This window comes from Thamnophis elegans, chromosome 13, assembly GCF_009769535.1.
Source record: "Thamnophis elegans isolate rThaEle1 chromosome 13, rThaEle1.pri, whole genome shotgun sequence".
Lineage (NCBI taxonomy): Eukaryota > Metazoa > Chordata > Lepidosauria > Squamata > Colubridae > Thamnophis > Thamnophis elegans.
Genome location: NC_045553.1, coordinates 21,779,609 through 21,801,590, shown reverse-complemented (window position 1 = coordinate 21,801,590; position 21,982 = coordinate 21,779,609). Strand labels below are relative to the sequence as shown.

The following is a 21,982-nucleotide window of genomic DNA, read 5'->3' as shown; positions in this document are numbered from 1 at the left end:
TTTCAATGCTATTGTATCTTCAAAAGGTCACTAAATGGATGGTTGTATGTAGGGGGCTACCTATTAACCTTGAAATAAAAGTATGAACATTAATAATTTGGAATGGCAGAAAGAGGAGGAAAAAGAGTGAACAAAGGTAATTTCTATGAACTATGTTTAGGTCAAGGATCAGCAACTTGCGGCTCTGGAGCCACATGTGGCTCTTTCATTCCTCTACTGCGACTCCCTGTGACTCAAAATATGCGTCATAGCCACCAATGTGCGACACCCACTGGCATGTGATTTATTGAGCTTTTCAAGCCCCGGTAGGTCACCATGATTAAATCCAAGAAAGGAAAAGTTTCTGAAGAAAACAGAACATTTAATTCAACTACATGTACTAGTTTTGTGGCCGCTCAGGAAGTAGTCAGACACATGAAGGATTTCTGTGGCTCCCAGTGTTTTCTTTTCTGTGGGAAACGGCTCCAAATGGCTCTTTGAGTGTTTAAGGCTGACAACCCCTGGTTTAATTCAAGGGTTATAGCAGGAAAAGTAGAAGACTGAACGTGATTTTTCTGTCCTTCTTGCTCTGTATCAATAAATAACATACTCAAAATTACATATTGTAATTAAAATAGTTTGCGGCCTATTTGTCACACCTACATTTTAAATCAGTCACTTTCACATGAGAAGAACTTGGTATCTCGGAAGTCCCAGAAGACGGCAGAGGAACAACCGTAGAATCAAACAGGACTTCACTGAGGAAGCTGTGTGTGTGGAGCGTGGTAAGGAACACCCCAGCTGTACTGCATTCATCGAAGGACGAGGCTGTTTTCTGGAACATGGGATCGCTCTGAAGATAAATACAGGAAAAAATGGGAGATGGTGGCTGAATTAAGAGCAGGGTGGATTTGAGTTAAATCATGATTTACATTCCCTCTCCACTCCAGAGGAAGGATACTGTAAAATCTCCATTCCCTCCCCACTCCAGGGGAAGGATACTGCAAAGTCTCCATTCCCTCCCCACTCCAGGGGGAGGGATACTGCAAAACTAACTTAACTTTTAACTTTTAATAAATTTATATGCCGCCCAATCCTGTAGGACTCCGGGCGGCTTACAGAAACAAGTTAAAATAAGGAGTTAAAATAAAGAAACAATTTAAAAAGAAACAATTTAAAAACAACACACCATAAACTCAATCTGGGTGGGGCTGGACCTCATTCATGGTCAACAGCTCCAGGCCTGCCAGAATAGCCAGGTTTTAGTGGCCTTTTGGAAGGCCGAAAGAGTGGGGAGGGTCCGGATCTCTACGGGTAGGTCATTCCACAGGGTCGGAGCAGCTACAGAGAAGGCCCTCCTCTGAGGAGCCGCCAGCCGGCATTGTCTGGTCGACGGCACCTGGAGAAGGCCCAGTCTGTGAGTTCTTATCAGCCGTTGGGAGGTATGTGGCAGGAGGCGGTCTCTCAGATATCCAGGTCCTAGGCCATGTAGGGCTTTAAAGGTGATGACCAGCACCTTGAAGTGTGTGCGGAGACCGATCGGAAGCCAGTGCAGCTCGTGGAGGATAGGTGTAATATGGGTGTATCTAGGTACACCCCAAATCGCTCGCGCGGCTGCGTTCTGGACTAACTGTAGTCTCCGAACATTTTTCAAGGGCAGCCCCATGTAAAGCGCATTACAATAATCGAGCCTAGAGGTGATGAGGGCATGAGTGACCATTCAAAGTGCCTCCTGGTCCAGGTAGGGCCGCAACTGGTGCACCAGGCGAACCTGGGCAAAAGCCCCCCTGGTCACAGCCGACAAATGATGTTCTAATGTCAGCTGCGAATCCAGGAGGACACCCAAGTTGCGGACCCTCTCTGAGGGGTGTAGGATTTCACCCCCCAAGCTAAGGGATGGAATATCTGGACTATCCTTGGGAGGCAACTTCAATAGCCACTCAGTCTTGTCTGGATTGAGTGCAAGCTTGTTCACTCCCATCCAGACCCTGACAGCCTCCAGGCACTGGCACATCACTTCCACCACTTCGCTGAGTTGGCACGGGGCGGACAGATACAATTGAATATCGTCCGCATACTGATGGTATTTGATCCCGTGCCAGCGTATGATCTCACCCAGCGGCTTCATGTAGATGTTAAATAGGAGGGAGGACAGGACCGAGCCCTGTCTGAGTCAAGCCTCAGTACGAAGTGATCTGACCATGACAAGGGCGAGATCTCTATGCCCTTCAGTTCCAGATCACGTCTCCACTGCCCCGAGAGAAACACGAGGTCGAGCGGGTGACCCGCTGTATGAGTCGGACCCTGAATTACCTGGGTCAAGTCCATGGTTGTCATGGAAGCCAGGACTCCTGCGCTCCACCCGAGTGTTCGCCAAGAGATGGCAGGTTGAAATCCCCCAGTACTATCAATCTGGGGAACTCAACCGCCAGTCCGGCTACTGACTCAAGGAGCACAGGGAGGGCTGTTGTAACGCAGCTGGGAGGTAGGTACGTTAGAAACAAGCCCACTTGACCCCCTAGGTCCAACTTCACCAGAAGGGACTCGCACCCGACAGTCTCCGGAGCAGGGATCCCACGGGGACTAATGACTCTTGGATGATGGCTGCTACTCCCCCACCCCTTCCCTGGTGTCGTGGTTGGTGGAGCACCTGAAACCCTTCTGGGCACATTTCTGAGAGGGGGACTCCTCCCTCGTGGCCCAGCCAGGTTTCAGTAATACATGCCAGGTCTGCCCCCTCGTCTAATATTAAGTCCCAGACGAGGGGAGCTTTATGAATCACAGACCTGGCATTTAGCAACAGCAACCTGAGACCAGGGCCCTGACATCTCTTGCCACCTGGTTCTTGAGTTGAGCTATCAGGGCCGTAAGATCCCTAAAAGTGATACTGCCATTCAATTGGGAGGAGGGGAGCCTTGGAGTTAAATCATTAGCTACATCTGTAACAACTGAGTTTTACAACTTTACAACTGGTTTCCTGTCACCGGAAGACTAAAGGTCCCAACATCTCTGGAGGGATGTTTATGATAGCCATGTGGGATATCTTATTTTAATGTCTAACTAGAGATAGCCATGGGAACGTGTGCTTAATTGACTCCCAGAGCAGAAGAGTTAAGGAAGCATCTTCACACTTGTATATTGGTCAGAATCTGCATTCGGACAAAGGGGAGGGGTCATTATCAGATTAATCCCATTTGCATGGCCTAAAAATTTTCAGATGCTGCTGGTTTCCATCCTGCCTGATTAAAGGTTCCTTTTGAAATAATCTGTTTCAAGAGTCTTTACTTTCTCAAGTTAGGAGAGGAGTCATTACATCTCCATTCCTTTCCCAGTCCAGGGGAAGGATACTGTAAAATCTCCTTTCCCTCCCCAGTTCAGGGGAAGGATACTGCAAAATGTCCATTCCCTCCCCACTCCTGCGGGAAGAATATTGCAAAATCTCCATTCCCTCCCCATTCCTGGGGGAAGGATACTGCAAAATCTCTGCTACCAGTTCTCCAGAACTGGTCAGAACCTGCTGACTACAACCTCTGAAGAAGAGTCATTTTTATAGAGGCCTCACCTCACATTTGCGCTCTGTCTCGGAGACATTGATGTTATTCAAATTTTTCTCAATGGTTTTGTACAGATGCTTCCTCTTAATCGAACGCTTCTTAGAATGGTCCAAATCTTCCTTCTCGCCACCTAGAAAAAAATCAAACATGGGTGGCACAATTTCCTCTTATTTGAAATGGAATGTAAATTGTTGTGTCATTCTTAGGACCTGATTTAATATACCATATTTTTCAGAGTATAAGACGCACTTCCCCCCTAAAAGAGGCTGAAAATTTGGGTGCGTCTTATACTCCAAATGTAGCTTTTTTGAAGCTGTTTTTCAACCCTAATGAGTCACTAACGTGTTCTTCCCTGCTTTGCCTACTTTTTGCATTGCTTCTCTTTCCGACAATCAGCTGTGCTTTACAAGCCATTTTTTGTTTTAAATTTTATTTACAAACATGTAAAATACACACACAAAGAACTTAGACGTACACCACATTTACACAATACAAACAGGAGCTTCGTTCTTTCTAATAGCAGTTGCCAATCGATATCGCTCACCTTATATTGTTTCCCCTTGTATTATATTTCATTTGCATTTCACCATTCTTAACCCTCTTATCTTACTCCTCTGTCTGCTATATTGACTGATTACCTCTAGTAAGTTTAAACCACTTGGATACATATATATGTGTTAATTCTCCTTAACTACTATTTTTGGGCTTTGTTGTCTTCCTTAATTGATCCTTGTTTCTTTCCTCCATCCACCTGTACCATTTATTCCATATCTGGTAGTATTCTGTTTCTTCTTTTCCCTGGATTTCTTTTGTTAATTTGTCCATTTCAGCACAGTCCATAACCTTTCTTATTATTTCATCTTCGCTTGGAATTAATTTATTTTTCCATTTCTGGGCAAAGGCAATCCTTGCCGCCATAATTATATGTAATATTAAATACTGAATTTCTATTTTTTATTTCAATCATTATTCCTAATAAAAAAAAAACTTCAGGTTTCCATTCTATTTTAACACCTGTTATTACCTCTAGCCACTTTTTGATCCTTTTACAAATTTTTTTAGCCTCCTCACAGGTCCACTATAGGTGGTAGTATATTCCATGAATTGATTCACATTTCCAGCATTTTGGGGAGATATTTGATGAGATCTTAGCTAACCTTGTTGGTGCCAGGTGCCATCTGTAAAACATTTTGTACTGATTTTCCTTGTATGCAACTGATAGTGTCATTTTTTAAGTTTGTTTCCCCAAATTTTTCCCATTTATCCAATTCAATATTATAACGAAAGTTCTGTGCCCATTTTATCATTTGTTCTTTCACGATTTCCTCTTCCATTTTATGCTTCAGGAAAAATTTATATACTTATATAACCAGGGGATAAAAAGTGCACATGCACCCTCAAAACCAGCTGACCAGACTAAGAAGGCTAGCCAGATGAATACCTGGTAGGCAGAATTCCCCCCCCCCTATTTTCCTCCCCCAAAACTAAGGTGTGGCATATACTCTGAAAAATACAGGTAGCTAAGGAAAAGAAAAAAAAGCAAATCCTCCTTAAAGCAATAAAAACGATTCAAAAATCCTAGCTCCTTTATATTCATTACACAGCCTCCAACCCTTTTGCTTTCTGCCTCTCTCAATCTGGAGCTGGGTGATCCCAGGTGCCCAAAGGTTTCCCAACGTGACCCTTGCTGTTTAAGTATCATACTTGTTACTAAAATAGATGGTTAATCCAATTTCCTCGGTAATGTGAGCGTGGCTTGCATCAATGCTCCATGTTTTTTGTTCTGATGTTCAAATGAGCAAAGGAAATGAAAAAAAAATCCATTCAATTGGGAGTAGGGGGGCCTCGGAGTAATTTATTGGAGGTGCCGACGACAACTGATATTTTACAACTGCTTTCCTGGCACTGGAAGGACGGAGATCTCAGTACTTCTGGAGGGATGTTTATGATGACCATGTGGGGAATCTTACTTTAATGTCTAACGAAAGATAGCCATGGGAATGTATGTTTATTTGGTTCTCAGGGCAGATGGTAAAGGAAACATTTTCACAGTTGTGTATTAGCCAGAAACTGCATTCTAGCAAAAGGGGAGGGGTCACTATCACTTTAATTCTACTTGCATTACCTAAGGGGATTTAGATGTTGCTTTGCCTTAACGGCTTCCATTCTTCTTAATTAAAGGTTTCTTTTGAAATAATCCGTTTCAGGAGTCTTCACTTTCTTAAGTTAGGAGCGGAGCCCTTACACTGATGTTCAAATGAGCAAAGGAAATGAAAAAATATATATCCTACAAACAGGGGTGAAGGGGAGGGGAGAAGCTTCTAAGAGCTAAACTATTCCGAATTATAGGCTCAGTTAATAGCAACAAAAGGCCACCTGTATCCTGGCTATTCTCAGTCTCTGCAGGTGCAGCATCTCTGCCCAGCCCTCCAAGGACGCGATAAACATCTGCATGGACAGCGTCCACTCTCACGGCGTAGATCTTTGCGCTGGCGTCAAGGGTACCAGCTGCTACCTGTAAACGCAAGTGTAAAGAAATGCCATAGATCCCAACCTAGGGATAGACTTTATCCCTTAAATCAGGGGTCCCCAAACTTTCGGACCTCAGGGACCACTAAATTCATAATTTTAAATTCCGCAGACCATTAATATGATCTGCCTAATGACTGGCTGGGTGGGCGTGGCTAGGTGATCATGGACTGGGTGGGCATGGCTAACCAGATGTCACTCACATCAAGGGGTGCCTCACCAGGCTCTACTTGCCCCTCCCCTGCCAGCCATTCCTTGCCTACCCACCTGGGCTCCTTAGGGCCCCAACAGGAAGCAGTTGTTGGAGCTAAGCAGCCACCATGAGAAAGAGTTGGCAAAATAGCTCAGTTCAAATTGGATCTGACCGAGGAGACTCAGCAGAAGCACCTCACTGAAGACTAGGAGCATAGGCTTTCCAAGCAAAGGAAAGACCTGCGGGAGTGCAAGGCCAAGTACCTGCGCCTGGAGGCTCAGCGGGTTGAGATGGTCAGCCAGTTCCAGGCCATGATGCACTCCCACTGGAACAAGGCCCTCTGGCTCTTCGCCACCAGCCTTTGCCCAAAGCAGCCAACCAAGAGGCTGAAGCAGACCCAAGTCGGAATTTCTCAGACCCGCACAAAAAAACCCTGAAGGCGGAGACTCTCTGCAGCAATACAAACTTTCATTGCACGTATCCAGCCCAGGGGCTGTAGTTTGAGGACCCCTGATTTAGTGCCATATAAAAAACGCAAATAATTTTTCTGCGGACCACCAACATTTTCTCATGGGCCAAAGGTTGGTGATCGCTGTCTTAAATGTCTTTGAGTAATAGCCAACAGAACTTTTATTCTTTGCCTTTTCTTTTCTCCTCTACCTGTTCATCTCAAACTAGGGTTTTCCAAACCAACATGGAAGATCAGCTTAATTTAGAAATAGGGCCAGGAATATTACTCATTGTTTTGATATCTCAGCAAAAATGACTTTTGCAGTCTTTCAATGGACATACAATAGGCCCCAGGACTCTCAGGAGCAAATAGAAAGTGGACAGATGCACCTGTTTGGGAGGTGGGGAATGGCTGGTCTTTATTTATTTCTAGCAGTCTTCCAGATAGGTTTGTTCCATAAATCTCTAGAATGCTGGCCAGGTATTGGAAGGAGAGGGTTCTTCCGAAAGGAATGTAACCAAGAGGAAACGGTTCCGTAGTTTCATGCTCATCGCCCAGGCATCACAGTCTCTCAAACCACAGGGGTTTGGACTAGAAGACCTCCAAGGTCCCTTCCAACTCTGTTATTCTATTCTACTCAGTCGTGCACAACACGCAATATGAGAAATAACCCAATGTTTGCTGTTCATATTCTATGTACATCTAAGGAAGTCAAATTAGGAAGAAACCTGACCTTGAAGTTGGTGAGCTCGGAATCTTTCTGCTTGAGTATTTCAGTCATATAGTCAATGAGGTGTAAGCCAAATACATTCTTTGTTGTGATTTTCTGGAAAGAAAGGCACAGTTAAAACAACAATAAAAGGTGGTGAACAGTATGTTTAATCAATGAGCTGTGCGCATCACCAAGGTCAAAAAAATTTCAGCCTTGAATTCTACAAAACAAACTGGGTATCATACATATATCCCATTTTTTTAAAAAAAATCTCAGAACTCCCAGTCAAGTGAATTTTCATGGAATATGCAGTACTAATGCTAGTAAATCGGAACAGTTCTTTTTTAAAGGTGCGAGAAGCAAGCAGAAGTTGAACTCACGTTTTCTGTTGAAAGCTTGATGCACGTGGAGTAATGATCTGCAATCTGAGCATTGGACAATTGTGGGATTGCTGGAAGCGATGTCTCTGCTTGCCTACAAGACAAGTGCAGCCATAAGGACATGGATAAGGCTCTGTCTGTCTATCCATCTATCCATCTGTCTATCTAATCTAATCTATCTATCTATCTATCTATCTATCTATCTATCTATCTATCTATCTATCATCTATCTATCTATCTATCTATCTATCTATCTATCTAATCATCTACCCATCCATCCATTCATCATCCATCCATCCATCCACTGAACTTGGCCCAGTTTTGTAAACTAATCATGCTAAAAAGCCCACCTCCTTAAAACCTTCAAAGTACATCCTAGCCACCACTGCATATTTGAGTGCAATGACTCTTTTTTGGCAAGTGTGTTTATGTGTGTAAAGATTGTTCTTACTTGCTAGCAGGAGACTGTATGGACAGAGGCGACTCAGTGCTAAACTGTAGATCATACACTCTGGAGCGTCTCCGCTGCTTCCTCTCCCGTTCATCGTCGTTTTGCGGGCAGTTCTGCAGCACAGGGGTGCCAGAGGCACTGAGCGGCTGTCGCCTGGTGCCAGGAGACACAAACACACTGCCGGAAGAGGGACTGCCTTGGGAACCAGCAGACTGTGGTGTTGAAAAGTTCATAATGACTAGGAAAAAAAAAACACAATCAGACAGAGGTTCTACCTGACAGGCCAGGAATCCAGACTATTTACAACTAGAGACTGGAAATTTGTAGGCCCCGGGGGAAATGCTCAGCAATCCTCACTTTTGTCAATGTTGGGTAGGGTGCTGGAACAGAGCAGCTGTCAGATGTCACCTTATATTTGTGTGCTTCGCCACCATGCAATGACAGTCTGCCATGAACTCTGGGGAGGGTGGACGGGAGGGGAATGCTTGGGGGAAAGCGAAAGTAACTGCTGTATCTCGAAGATGCTGCTTCAAGATCACCGAAGAAAGCAGCTGCATACCAACCTACATTTGAAGTGTCCCTTCTGAAAACATCATTTGAGCCTGATTGGCCATGGGGAGGTCAGCAATGAGAGGCAGTTAAGGAAGGAAAATGTTGAACTTAGTTAGGGATTTTGACGATTCTGTTCTGACTATGCAAATAGAATTATATCTTTTTCAACCAAGGATTCAACCAAGCCAAAGATTGTTGCATTTAGGAGAAAGAGGTTAAAAGCAACTAATCCACAGATCGGTTAAGTAGCAATAGCACTTAGACCTATATACTGCTTTATAATGTTTTACAGCACTGAGCAATTTACAAACTTCTTGAGAGGTTTAAGTGCTGGCAGGTCTGACAGCAGCACCTAGTATGTGACAAGGGACCATCCCTGATGTAGACACTTTTTTACAGGCTTCCCAGAAACTGCTTAGGGCTGCAAAGCACTGTGAACCAGTATATAAGTCTATTGCTATTTCCCTCCCTCCCTCCCTTCCTTCCTTCCTTCCCTCTCAGTGGTTAGAAGGCAGTATTGAAGGTTGACAGTGCCCACTGCCAGGAGTTCGATCCTGACTGGTTCAAGGTTGACTCAGCCTTCCGTCCTTCCGAGATGGGTAAAATGAGGATCCAGATTGTTGGGGGACAAGAGGCTGACTCTGTAAACCGCTTAGAGAGGGCTGTAAAAGCACTGTGAAGCGGTAGATAAATCTAAGGGCTATTACTATTACAGGAACCTTGGCGCAGCCTTCTGCAGAGATGCTCAACAAAACACGTGGGAATTGCAATTTGCAACTCAACTCCTGGCTAAGCATTCTGGGAGTCGTAGTTCCCACTCCTGGAGGGACGTGGCAGGGTGGGGAAAGGCCGCTTTCGCTTTACTGCAACGTGCATTTAGGGCAACTGCAGGCTCTCGGGTTGCTGCAGGTCAGAATCTAAGAATTCCGACGTTCACGAATTAACACGGGTCGAAAACAGCAGAACTAAAAGCGAGACCTCCCGCGCGTGCGCACTTCCTCTCTTTCAAACCTCTGCCGATGCTTCCCCGCCCGCAGCTGCCTCAATCACCCAACTTGGCTCTTTTAAGCCAATCAGACGGCGAGTTTAGTCCGCCGCGATCAGCCGAGCCGATTAAACTGTCCAATCAGCAAAAACTTCAGACTCCCGCCCCTTCCTCACGTAGAACCAATCAGCGCGCAGTTCCCTAGGCAACATTTCTCCCACCCACCCCCCTTGTTTGTTTGCTTTTTTGCGCGCGCATTTCCCACCTTCCGCCGAAAGTCGCAAGCTGCCGAATTTACCTCAGGCAGGAGTTTTTAATTGCTTCATTCCCGTTTTGTCCGCAAGGCGCTTCGCTCACCGGAGTTCGGGGGACGAGTCGACGGCCGCTTGTAATCCTCAGGCGACGATTCTCTCCCCGGCGTCGTCAGCGGCCATGAATTCTCCTCGCTAGGGTGATGCGGCTAGTTTGAATCTTTCCCGCGGCCGCACTGCGCTGGCGCCGATGATGCATGGACGTCATCACGCAAGGAGCGGATTTGGAGTGACGCCTCATGGGGTGGGCGGAGTTAACAAGTGGCATGAGCAATGCTGGGTGCATTGAGCTAGAAATGGTGAAGAGAGTCCTCTTACAGGTGTTCGACACCCATAGTTCATTTAATGACCGTTCAAAGTTACAACGGCACTGGAAAAAGTGACTCGTGACCGTTTTTCATAGTTTCAGGGACCTTGTAGGTCATCTAGTCCAACCCCCTGCCCTTCTCATATTGGCAACTGACTCACACTTGTGTAAGGTGACCAGATTTTCAGATTGGAAAAGAGGGACACCCTTGACCGGGGGCGGGGGGGGGGGGGGGGGCTTGATTAAAAAAAATTTTTTTTGTCAAAAGGTCACCCCAGGACACTGAAACCAGCATAAATACGAATCTGTTGCCAAACAAAATTTTGATCACGTGACCATGAGGATGCTGCAAGGGTCGCTAAGTGTGAAAAATGGTCATCAGTCACTTTCTTCAATGCCATTGTAACTTTGGTCACTAAATGTTTTCCCCCTCCTCGAGACTCCTCACTTAGCCTTGCTTTTCTATATTATCTTCACTGACACTGTTAGTTTTATTGTTTTCTTGAAGAGATATTTTATTATTCTTTTGTAAATCCTTTTGGATTTTTTCATGAAGAATTCCAGTATAAAAATAAAAAAACAACACCATAGAGTAAGCTATCTTTTTCAAATACACTTGCAGTGGCAACCTATTACATATTACCTGGCAAAAGAAATCAGTGTTTCTTAAAATCTCTCCTTGGAGTCCAGAGGGTCAGACCCAATCAAGGGTACTCAAAATTCAAATTTGCCAGCCTATGTTGAAATCCCATCAAACAATTGTGAGAATCCACAGTAGCAGTGAATACTTAGATTTCAATATTTAATGCAATACATATTGATAAATATAACCCATACAAACAAATACCATTTTGGGATCCTGAGAGAAAATTTTTAAAACAAAGACAGTAATATAGATTCAGGCGGCTAACACATACAACTGTAATGTTTTGAACATATTTTTCTCTCTACACTATACAGCCTTCTGATGCATGAAATGAAACTCTTACTCTTAACTCTATAGGCACACAATCTTTCCAGTAGTTCACATACTAGTTGGTAACATCTTAATTTGAGGCTTGATTGGAACATTATACAGTTATTGAAAGACAGTAAAATGGACATCAACAATCTCACACCCTGCTCAAAGTTGTGACAGCAAGTTTAAATTTTTGACCTTAACTATCAAGAAAAAAAACAATTTTAAAACTGGCATGTCAGTGACTTCTTAAAAGTCAGGATGCCTGGTCAAGATTAAATTGCAGGTAGATTTCTTATCACTTTCTAAAAAGAGAAAAATTCAGAACATAACAAATAAAAGGTTGTGAATTTCACAGATGAGACAGAAAACCACAAATGGGCAAATATGACCTACAAAGGCATGAATCTCCCATATTATGGGAATCCCATAAACCCTGCAGATGTTCATAATGAAATTATATTTAACTATTTGGGACAGAAAGACAACACAGACTATTTTTTTAAAAAATTCACCAATATCACACCATAAGATTCTTTATCTTTTCTTTGCAACAATTCCTAATGGCACAAGAAATCTCCATCAATATCTATCCCCAAGAAGAAAACTCTTCTTTAACAGCAAAATAATGTAGAAAAATTACAAACAATAACTCTTTTCAGCTTTATGCACCACCCCAGTAAACACAAATGTTTGATCAGAAAAAATATGTCCAAGATAGGAGCAATAAGCTATACACCATGATTTAGGAGTTTGATTTTTTTCAAAAATAAATGCTAAAATACTAAACTGTATATATATGCACATTTAGGAAAATAGTGTTCTGTATACCCTCTCGGAGGCGGCGATGGATCCCAATCACGAACGGACGCCGCCAGCAGATAACTTCCAAGCGATTCAGGGGCTTTTGCCAGGCGGCGGGACCCCCGAAAGCGAGAGAAAATTGTCTGCGGGCAGCTGGCAGCGCCCCAACCTCTCCTCCTGCCGCGCGGATCCATTTTGATTCACGAACGGATTCCGCGGCGGTTCAGGGGCTTATGCCGGGCGGCGGGACCCCCGGAAGTGAGAGAGGAAGTTCCGGAAGCGAGAGGCTGCCCCGGCGATCGATCCCAATCACGAACGGACGCCGCCCGCAAATAACTTTCCATAACTTTCCGGGCGGCGGGACCCCCGCACGACGTTCTGTGCGGGCGGCAGCCGCTGCGCCCATGCTCTCGGAGGCGGCGATCCCATTCACGAAGAGGCAGGAGGAGAGGTTGGGGCGCTGCACGAACGGACTCCTCGCGGCCGCTCCCACGCTCTCGGAGGCAGCGATCCCATACACGAAGAGGCAGGAGGAGAGGTTGGGGCGCTGCACGAACGGACTCCTCGCAGCCGCTCCCACGCTCTCGGAGGCAGCGATCCCATGCACGAAGAGGCAGGAGGAGAGGTGGGTGCGCTGGCAGCTGCCCCGCAGACAACTTCCACACGCTTCAGGAGCTTCTGCCGAGCGACAGGAGCCCCGGAAGCGCGTGGAAGTTGTCTGCGGGCAGCTGCCGCTGCGTCCACGCTCTCGGAGGCCCAGAAGCGAGGGGACGTTCTCTGCTGGCGGCGCCGCTCCCCCGACCTCTCTTCCTTCCGCGGCGAATCCCATGGATTCACGAACAGACTCCACGGAAGGGAGAGAGATTGGGACAGCAGCGGGGAGGCCCAGAAGCGAGGGGACGTTCTCTGCTGGTGGCGCCGCTCCCCCGATATCTCTTCCTTCCGCGGCGAATCCCATGGATTCACGAACGGACTCCACGGAAGGAAGAGACATCGGGACAGCAGCGGGGAGGCCCAGAAGCGAGGGGACGTTCTCTGCTGGCGTCCGCCGCTCCCCCGATATCTCTTCCTTCCGCGGCGAATCCCATGGATTCACGAACGGACTCCACGGAAGGAAGAGAGGTCTGGTCTGGGCAGCACGCACAGAGCGGGAAAGGCAGCACCAAAGCCTGGCCGCGAGCGAGGGAGCGCGCAGCGAGCAGCGACGCTGGGCTGCTTCCTCCTCCGCCGCGTGCAACGCTGGGCTGCTTGCCTTCCCCCCTCCTCCTCCTCCTCCGCGAGCAACGCAACGCCGGGCTGCTTGCCTTCCACCCCTCCTCCTCCTCCTCCGCGAGCAACGCCGGGCTGCTTCCCTCTCCTCAGCCGCGAGCGAGGGAGCACGCGGCGACCAGCAACGCCGGGCTGCTTTCCCCTCCTCCTCCTCCGCCGCGAGCGAGGGAGCACGCGGCGACCAGCAACGTCTCCTCCCCCCAGCGCCTCCCGATTCCCACGGTACCAAATTAATTAGACAATACAAAACATACTCACCACCAGTGAGTAAGCGCAGCAGCTGCAACCCCAACAAGAAAGAAAGACGAAATAAAATGGAGAACTCGCGCATGCGTCCTCAGCTAAGGAGTCCAGCCAATCAGTGAGCTGGTTGGCCAGCTCACTGATTGGCTAGAGTCCAGCCAATCAAATTAGTGAGCGGCAGGCTGGGCTGGCTTAAATTTGTAGGTAGCATAGAACGAAACGATGAGCCAGCCCAGCAGCTGATGGGCGGGAGCTGCCAGCGCCAAAAAAAGCGTGCCTTTTTAAAAAGCGGGCGGGACGCGGGAATATGCATCAAAAGGCGGGGGTGTCCCGCCAAAAGCGGGACGTCTGGTCACCTTACACTTGTGACAACTCCCCTTTTGTGACCTTCTGACAAGCAAAGTCAATGGGGAAGCCAGAGTCACTTAACAACTGGGTGACTCATTTATCACTTATTAAGTGATTCACTGAATAAGTGGCAAGGAAAGCCGTAAATGGGGCAAAATTCACTCAACAACGGAAAATTGGGGCTCAATTGTGGGTCGTAAGTTGAGGAGTACCTGGATTTGAAAAAGAGTGCGACTGGGCTGAAGCATCTGGTTCAGTTCCAAGCTGGGAGAAAGGTCATGTGACAAAATGAAATTCAATAGTGAAAAAAGTAAGGTTCTACATTTAGGCAAGAAAAACAAAATTGCACAGGTACAGTATAGGTGGTACCTTGCTCAATAGTAGTAACTGTGAGAGGGATCTTGGAGTCCTAGTGGACAACCATTTAAATATGAGCCAGCCGTGTGCAGCAGCTGCCAAAAAGCCAACACAGTTCTAGACTGTGTAAACAGAGGGATAGAATCAAGATCATGTGAAGTGTTAATACCATTTTATAAGGCCTTGGTAAGGCCACACTTTGAATACTGCATTCAGTTTTGGTCGCCACGATGTAGAAAAGATGTGGAGACTCTAGAAAGAGTGCAGAGAAGAGCAATACAGAGGATTAGGGGACCGGATATTAAAATATTTAGAAAAGTTACAGGAACTGGGGATGTCTAATTTAATGAAAAGAAGGAAAAGGGGAGACATGATAGCAGTGTTCCAATATCTCAGGGGTTGCCACAAAGAAGAGGGAGTCAAACTATTCTCCAAAGCACCTGAAGGCAGAACAAGAAGCAATGGGTGGAAACTAATCAAGGAGATAAGCAACCTAGAACTAAGGAGAAGTTGCCTGACAGTGAGAACAATGAATCAGTGGAACAGCTTGCTTCCAGAAGTTGTGAATGCCCCAACACTGGAAGTTTTTAAGAAGATGTTGGATAACCATTTGTCTGAAATGGTGTAGGGTTTCCTGCCTAAGCAGGGGGTTGGACTAGAAGACCTCCAAGATCCCTTCCAACTCTGCTATTCTATTCTATCCACTTTTGCAATTTTCTGACAAAGCAAAGTGAATGTGGAAGCCAGATTCAGTTAACAACCATGATGCTTAATGAACAACAATGGTGATTCACTGAACCATTGTGGCAAAATAAAGGGTTATAAAACGGGGCAAAATTCAGTTAACAGCTCTTACTTAGTGACAGAAATATTGGGCTCGGATGTCATAAGTCAAGAACTAGTTCCCAACTCCCGCATCCCAGCTTTCACATCTGAGACGCAGGACATTCTCAACATTTGGAAAAGTTGAAAACTCAAAAAAAAAACCTAGCAGGAGCCTCTGATTTTGATAAGCCCAGAAAGGATGGCTATAAGAAGCTTTAGAACAGATTTGCTGGGACCTTTATTTCAAGTCTAATAGAGCAAATTTGTCTGGGATTGGAATGTAGAAAAATATTGAAGAATAGCTGGCTTTAGGAAGCTGATCCTACACAGGCTCTTGGAAGTGCTACCGGCCGCTGCCTGGCTCATTTCGAAGCCTCTCCCAAATACCATTTCAGGACCATCTGTGATGCAACACATCCAGCTTCGTTCCACATGCTGGAGACAACGCTCCCCACCTTTTTCGGCTCCACTAAGGATACGTGATTTGAGGATGAGCCAAAGAAAACTGTCCTTTCCAAATGGCGTTGAGGGTTGCTATTCTTCAGGGGCTAACCAGAGAGTCCTCACCTGCTCTACCACCTGCACAAACTCATTGACCGCCTCCATGTGGAGGATCGGGATTTGGGCCAAGTACTCAAAAAGGTTGAAGGGGGCAGCACTTCGGAGGCTCTTGGGCAGAGGGATTTGGATGGGCAAACCCACGTTCCCGATGAGGAAGTGTTCAAGGTATTTTTCCTCCAGGGCGGTATTCATCTTCAAGAGGAGATCTTGAAGCCGTTGTGTGATTTGCCCTGGCTCCCAGGAGGACAGAGGTCCCAGAAGCAAGAGGTGCATCAAACAAGTCTTGTAATGGTAGTTTGTGAGCACCAGGTTCTTCTTGTCCAGGATCATAGACTCTCTAAAAAAGACCAAGATCTGAAGACATTTCAGGTGGCAGCTGTCCTTGGGAGCTCGCTGGCTCACCCATTTGAAGAAGAGCAGCTCCTGAATGGCAAAAGTTTGACGCCAAACCATGCCATTGAGATGGTCCTTTGGGTCCCCTCCGATGGTCATGAAGATCAGCGAGTCTCCTTGCTGCACTCCAAGTAAGATATCGATAAAGATCTCCTCCCTGGATTCAAGGTCTACTTTCAGCTGGCACCTTTTGTTGGAATTCTGAATAATGAGACTTAAGTTGTACTTCAGGCCGAGAGTGTCCCAGGCCTTGCTTACCAAAGCTTGGAACCACTGGGCGGTTTTCTCCCCATTCAGATGGGAATTGGTGCATAGAACATGCATAAGGGACTTGCTCTGTTCTTCTTGGCTCAGTTCTCGTTCCGGGTGATGGAGGGAGCACACCACGTCCCCCAGCAGCCTCTCTCTCTTACACAGGCACTCTGCCTCTACCAGGATGTGGCCATGCTTGCATGGAGCCCCCTCGGAGTCGCTGGTTTCAATGTGGAAGGAGTAGCCCTTGGGTGGCAATATAGGCACGAGGACGCAGAAGGTTTTCGAGACCTCTGTGGACCATCCTTCAAAGGCGCTGCCCACCCCGATGCAGTTCTCCAGCAGAAGTAGCTTTTGATCCCGACTCTCTTCCAGCACATCATTCACTAACATCTCCACAAAATCGCACAAGCTGGACATATCGCCAGTCTCAATATGTTGCTCATAAAAATCCTCCAACCATTTCTTCTTGGATTCGTAATCTTCCGGTTCCGGATCAGTGTCTTCAAAGTCTTCTTCTCCATTGGTGGTGGTGGTGGTGGTGCTGGAGCCATCCATACTGGAATCGTCACTGGGCTCCTTCGCGATGGTGCGCCTGCAGCATCCAAACAGAATGAGGATGACAACCCCTACATATGGCCATCCATCCCAGGTGCCATCTTCCGTGTCAAGGTCCTCTGCCGCCCACTGCTCCTGGTTCTGTTTGAGATCCCAGTTCCAGTTCTTCTGGTTCATTTCCACCTGGAGACGCCCCATCTCTGTCGTTAGCCGCCTCTCATGCTCCTCAAGACGATTCAGGGTGGTCAGATCTGTGATGTCGTTGACCAACAAAGGGTGATGGACTAATGCTAGGGCCGCCAGGAAAAGCAGAGGGGCTATGGCCATATCTAACACGGTGGTTTCTGAAAAGAAGCACAAATGATAGAGGTGTTCACAAAGGGTAGCCAGGAAAGAGGAAACAATTGTTTTAAACTTACGACTGTTCTTCCGTATCAATTCATTGGATTTCTGAGGAAAACAAAATTGTGGCTTTATTTTTGTAGAAATTCTGTGGGCATTCCACAGAATGATATGCACAGTCCCAAATTGCTGTCCTTCAAAAAGGAGAAGTGAAAATCTATAACATTTTTAAAAAAAGAGCTGAAAAGGGGACAGGATGGGACAAGCAAGTTCATTCCCTGTTGAAGCCTTTCCTAGCCTCAAATTATCCTCAGAAAAGAGTCCACCAGCCTCTCAGTTGGGAACCCAAGGCATTCCCAGAATTCCAAGTCCTTTCCAACATTTCTGAACTGCTTAGCAGGTGTGGGAGTCCAAAGTAAGGTGTTGTGGCCCGCCAGCAGAGCTGCCAACAGATTCGGACAGTGAGGAGGTTGGGGAGGAACCTGGGCCAGTCCTGGAGTCTGGGGAAGGCCCTGATGAGGGCTCTGTGTTGGAGGCAGAGAGGGGGCCAGGGCCGTATGCCAGTTATCAGCTGCCTTCAGAGTCAGACATCAGTGAAGCAGATGAATAGCTGGAGCCTGTTCCCAGTGTGTGCGTGCGGAGAGTTGCCAGGAGAAGGGGACAGCTAAATAACAGTCTTTCTTCAGTCTTTCACACACGTAGCGTCCATGCCAACCATTTCAGACTCCCCTCAACATCAAGGAAACTGCGTACTTAGAAACTGTCACCAACCCTGGAACGCTTCAAATCAGTGGAGGAAACCGAAAGAAGGTGGGCATTTTTCGGTATCTGGGATCCCAATTCCAAGGCAATGGCAACATCAATGGTGAGGTGTGAGCAAGGGTAAATGCAGCCTGGATGCATTGCCGAGAACTCACTGGTATGTTATGGACAGACGAATGCCAAGCTGTCTCAAATCTAAGATCTACAAGACAACCATCTGCTCTGTTGCACTATATGGCACTGAATGCTGGAAAGCAACAACAGGGACTGAAAAACATCTCCATGCCATGGAATTGTGAAGGCTCCGTTGGATATTGGGCACCTCCCTTCTCGACCACATCACAAATGACACCATTCGACAGCATTTTGGTGTGGCATCAATTATAGGGAAGATGAGAAAAGGCTGGCTCCACTGGCATGGACATGTCCAGAGAGCGGTACCTTCCATGGTGGCCAAGAGTGTCTACTAACTAGAAGTCAATGGCCAGCAACCTCGTGGGCGTCCAAAACAGATATGACAAGACACCATCAACAAAGACATACTCCTCTACTCACAATAGAATTCCCTATGCCACCATACATGAAATGTTGGGCTTGGACAATCTGGATTTAGAGCCAAGGTGGCGCAGTGGTTAAATGCAGCAATGCAGGCTACTTCAGCTGACTGCAGTTCAGCTGTTCAAATCTCACAGGCTCAGGGTTGACTCAGCCTTCCATCCTTCTGAGGTGGGTAAAATGAGGACCCGGATTGTTGTTGGGGGCAATATGCTGACTCTGTAAACCGCTTAGAGAGGGCTGAAAGCCCTATGAAGCGGTATATAAGTCTAACTGCTATTGCTATTGCTATCTGTGCCACCTGCGGTATGATCCAAGCACAGTACAAAATTGTCTGCTACAACATCTTACCTGTCAACGACTTCTTCAGCTTCAACCTCAATAATACATGGGCAAACAACCGATACAAACTTAAGGTAAACCACTCCAAACTCGACTGCAGAAAATATGATTTCAGCAACAGAATGGTCAATGCTTGGAATGCTCTGCCTGACTCTGTTGTTACATCCCCAAACCCTCCCAGCATCAACCTTAAACTGTACCGTGGACCTCACCCCATTCCTAAGAGATCCGTAAAGGGGGAGTGCATAAGCGCACCAGTGTGCCTACCATCCCTGTCCTACTGTCCCCATTTATCTGCATCCACTTCCTTTGTTCATGTTCATACTTATACCTGTTACCTTGTACACGTTTGACGAACTAATAAGTACCAATACATGCAAGCCGCTGACCATGCAAAGTGGCATTCAATGATCCGAAAAGTGGACCCTGCACCTGCGGGAATACGCTAGGAAGGAGGAGGAGGAAGTGGAGGAGGAGGAGGAGGAGGAGAAGATGAAGAAGAAGAATCCATGACTGTTCATCACGTCTTTCAGCGACTTTCAGTTTAAATATCTATTATTTTTGAGGCACTTGTATCTCTCAATTTCTGGACATTGACACTCATTGTTTTATACAGAAGCAGAAATCCAGTCTTTCCAGCAAGCTTTTTGGAGTCTTTTGAGTCAAGCCAAATGAGAAAACCTAGTGCAACCGATCCATAATAATCCTTCCCACTATATCCGTGATGGCGAGCCTATGGCACCCGTGCCGGAAGTGGCATACAAAGCCATTGCTGGGCATGCGAACCATTGCTCTTCTGGGTTCTGGCGCAACGGCCATCTAGTCACATGTGCCGGAGAGCTAGAAACTGGAAGAGCAGCCACTCGGTACGCATGCACACACTGGGAAGATGATCTTCTGGCTTCTGATGCGTATATGCCCACCAGCCAGCTAGTCTTCATGCACGCCAGAAACCAGAAGACTAGGTGGCTGATGTGCATGCATGCACCGGAAACTGGAAGATCATCTTCCGGGCACGCGCATTCACAAAGGGCGGCTGCTCTTCTTTCTGGTACGTGCTGGGCAACTGGTCTTCACATATGCGCACAGAAACCAGAAAACCAGGTGGCCAGTGCACATGTGGGTGCCAGAAATCAGAAGAGCAGCCGCTGTTCAGGTTTCTGGCGCATGCACTCCCGTTTCGGCACTCGGTGCCAAAAAAGTTTACCAACACTGCACTATATGATGGCCACTGCTGAAAGAGTGAGGCATGGGAGTTGTTAAGGTGCCCAGAGTGACCTTGAGTTAAGGTGAGCAGCCTATAAATTTTTATAAACCAATCAATCAATAATGCTGTTTCTTGGGTTGTTATTAAGGTCAGATGGGCGGCTTACGGTTTTTTATAAAGAAATGAACCAACAAATTCTTTGTCTTGGGTTGTTAAAAAAAACCCTCAGAAATTGGCTCTAGGATTGGCAGCCGCGATATAGCCATGACCCCCACTTAGCAGCCATGCTGGGGGCCACTTCCTTCCCCCAATCCCAACCTACCTCTGGCGACACGCAGGTTTTTAAGGGGCAGCGCATCTTAAACCAGGGATGCTCCATACCTTGCCTGCTCCTTCCTGGCACCACAGAACATCACTTCCTACGTCACAATCCCAGGTTTGCTCCAGCCTTGGGAAGCCCCATTGGCTGGTAGTTGCTGCACTAATAACCCCCTTCCCATTGTTACTTGACTGACTGTGAAGTCACAGCTGGCCTATAAAAGGAGATCAAATTCAGGCTCCCATTTGAAGATTCAGGACACTGGCATTCTTAATCCTGCTTTTGGACAGGAGGTTCACCCGGAATGTTATGCCAGGTCCCAGCAAGAAAAGGAAATTCAGAAATTATCGCCAATTTCGCCTGTGGTTTAAACCTTTTACAACCATTTGGGGGGAAAATGCCCCCTCTCCATTTCTCATTCCAAACAGGAAAAGGCCTCACAGGATGACAACCAAAGGATTTCCCCCCACTACTTCTGCCATAGTGTAGCCAAATCATAGTCAGAAATCAAAATAAAATGGCAGCAATCCATTTAAATCCTATGAAAAAGAAAACACCTGGGGAAACAAAGAGCTTTTCTGATAGTATCAAGAGGGGAAGGAAACGTTTATGGAAATGGAAGGCATTGTATCAGGAATCTTAATCATTAGAAGGCAGGAGGCTGAAAGCGACCAGCAAATAAGCTGCAAAATTACGTTTGACCACAGGATGGTACCAAAGAGTGATCCTTCTGTATCACTCTGCTGCCATCTAGTGGTGTTCTGAACTTTTTGAAGCACAGATGCAGGAGCCCTGGTTTAGCATGTTGTACAATTTCAGTTGAGTAAAAGAGCCTAAACTTTTGCCCCTCCCCATTATTAGAGTAGAATAATATTTGATGGGTGCATTTGTATAACACGGTAGATTTGTGAGAGGGGGAGGAAGGGAAGAAGAAAAAGGAAGGGGGAGACAGGAAGGAAGGAAGGAAGGAAGGAAGGAAGGAAGGAAGGAAGGGAGGGAGGGAGGGAAAAGCTTTGGGACTATATTCTGTTGTTTCATCTTAACCCTACCTTGATTTGTAGATGTTATTGGGATAGAGAGCTTCCCTGAGACTGGAAGACATGGAGATCCATTTGCTAGTTAGTTTATGGTCGGGATGAAGAAGGGGTGAAATCTAAATTTTATTGCCACCGGTTCTTTGGGGATCATGTGACTGGGTGGGCATGGCCGAACCAGTAGTTAAAAAATGCTTTAAAAAGAGGGGGGCAGCTTCCGACATTCGTGCAGCACAACTCAGTGTCACAGAACCTTTTTAAAGATTTTCGAACTAACAGTTCGGGCGAACTTTAGCATTTATTGCTACCGGTTCTAGCGAACCTGTCAGAAGCAGTAGCATTCCACCCGTGGGATGAAGGAAGAAAAAGAAAAGGGGGAGAAAGGAAGGGAGAGAGAGAGAGAGAGAAAGAAAAAATGAAAGAAAGAAGGAAGAAGAAAAAGAAGGAAG

At 46.6% G+C, this 21,982-nt stretch overlaps 2 protein-coding genes across 4 annotated transcripts in view; both read right to left on the bottom strand.

The window, feature by feature from the left end:
- Positions 1–10,313, bottom strand: part of NCAPH (non-SMC condensin I complex subunit H) — a 44,650-nt gene extending 34,337 nt beyond the window's left edge. For 2 of the 3 annotated variants that reach the window (XM_032228802.1, XM_032228805.1), the window contains exons 1-7: positions 10,085–10,313; positions 8,250–8,487; positions 7,799–7,892; positions 7,440–7,532; positions 5,910–6,048; positions 3,542–3,663; positions 643–832 (exon numbers count right to left, since the gene is read on the bottom strand). In XM_032228802.1, coding sequence (XP_032084693.1) covers positions 643–832; positions 3,542–3,663; positions 5,910–6,048; positions 7,440–7,532; positions 7,799–7,892; positions 8,250–8,482 — 871 coding nt within the window. In that variant the 5' untranslated portion in view covers positions 8,483–8,487; positions 10,085–10,313. The remainder of the gene's footprint in view (positions 1–642; positions 833–3,541; positions 3,664–5,909; positions 6,049–7,439; positions 7,533–7,798; positions 7,893–8,249; positions 8,488–10,084) is intronic. The other variant, XM_032228804.1, reaches the window with a different exon arrangement.
- Positions 10,314–15,742: 5,429 nt separating this feature from the next.
- ITPRIPL1 (ITPRIP like 1) lies at positions 15,743–17,299 on the bottom strand. The gene has a single exon (XM_032229458.1). The coding sequence runs from the start codon at positions 17,297–17,299 to the stop codon at positions 15,743–15,745; it is 1,557 nt and encodes a 518-aa protein (XP_032085349.1).
- Positions 17,300–21,982: the final 4,683 nt, after the last annotated feature.

Coding starts and splice junctions, on each gene's coding strand:
- ITPRIPL1 (XM_032229458.1), bottom strand. CDS start 17,299: ATGGCCATAGCCCCTCTGCTTTTCCTGGCGGCCCTAGCATTAGTCCAT.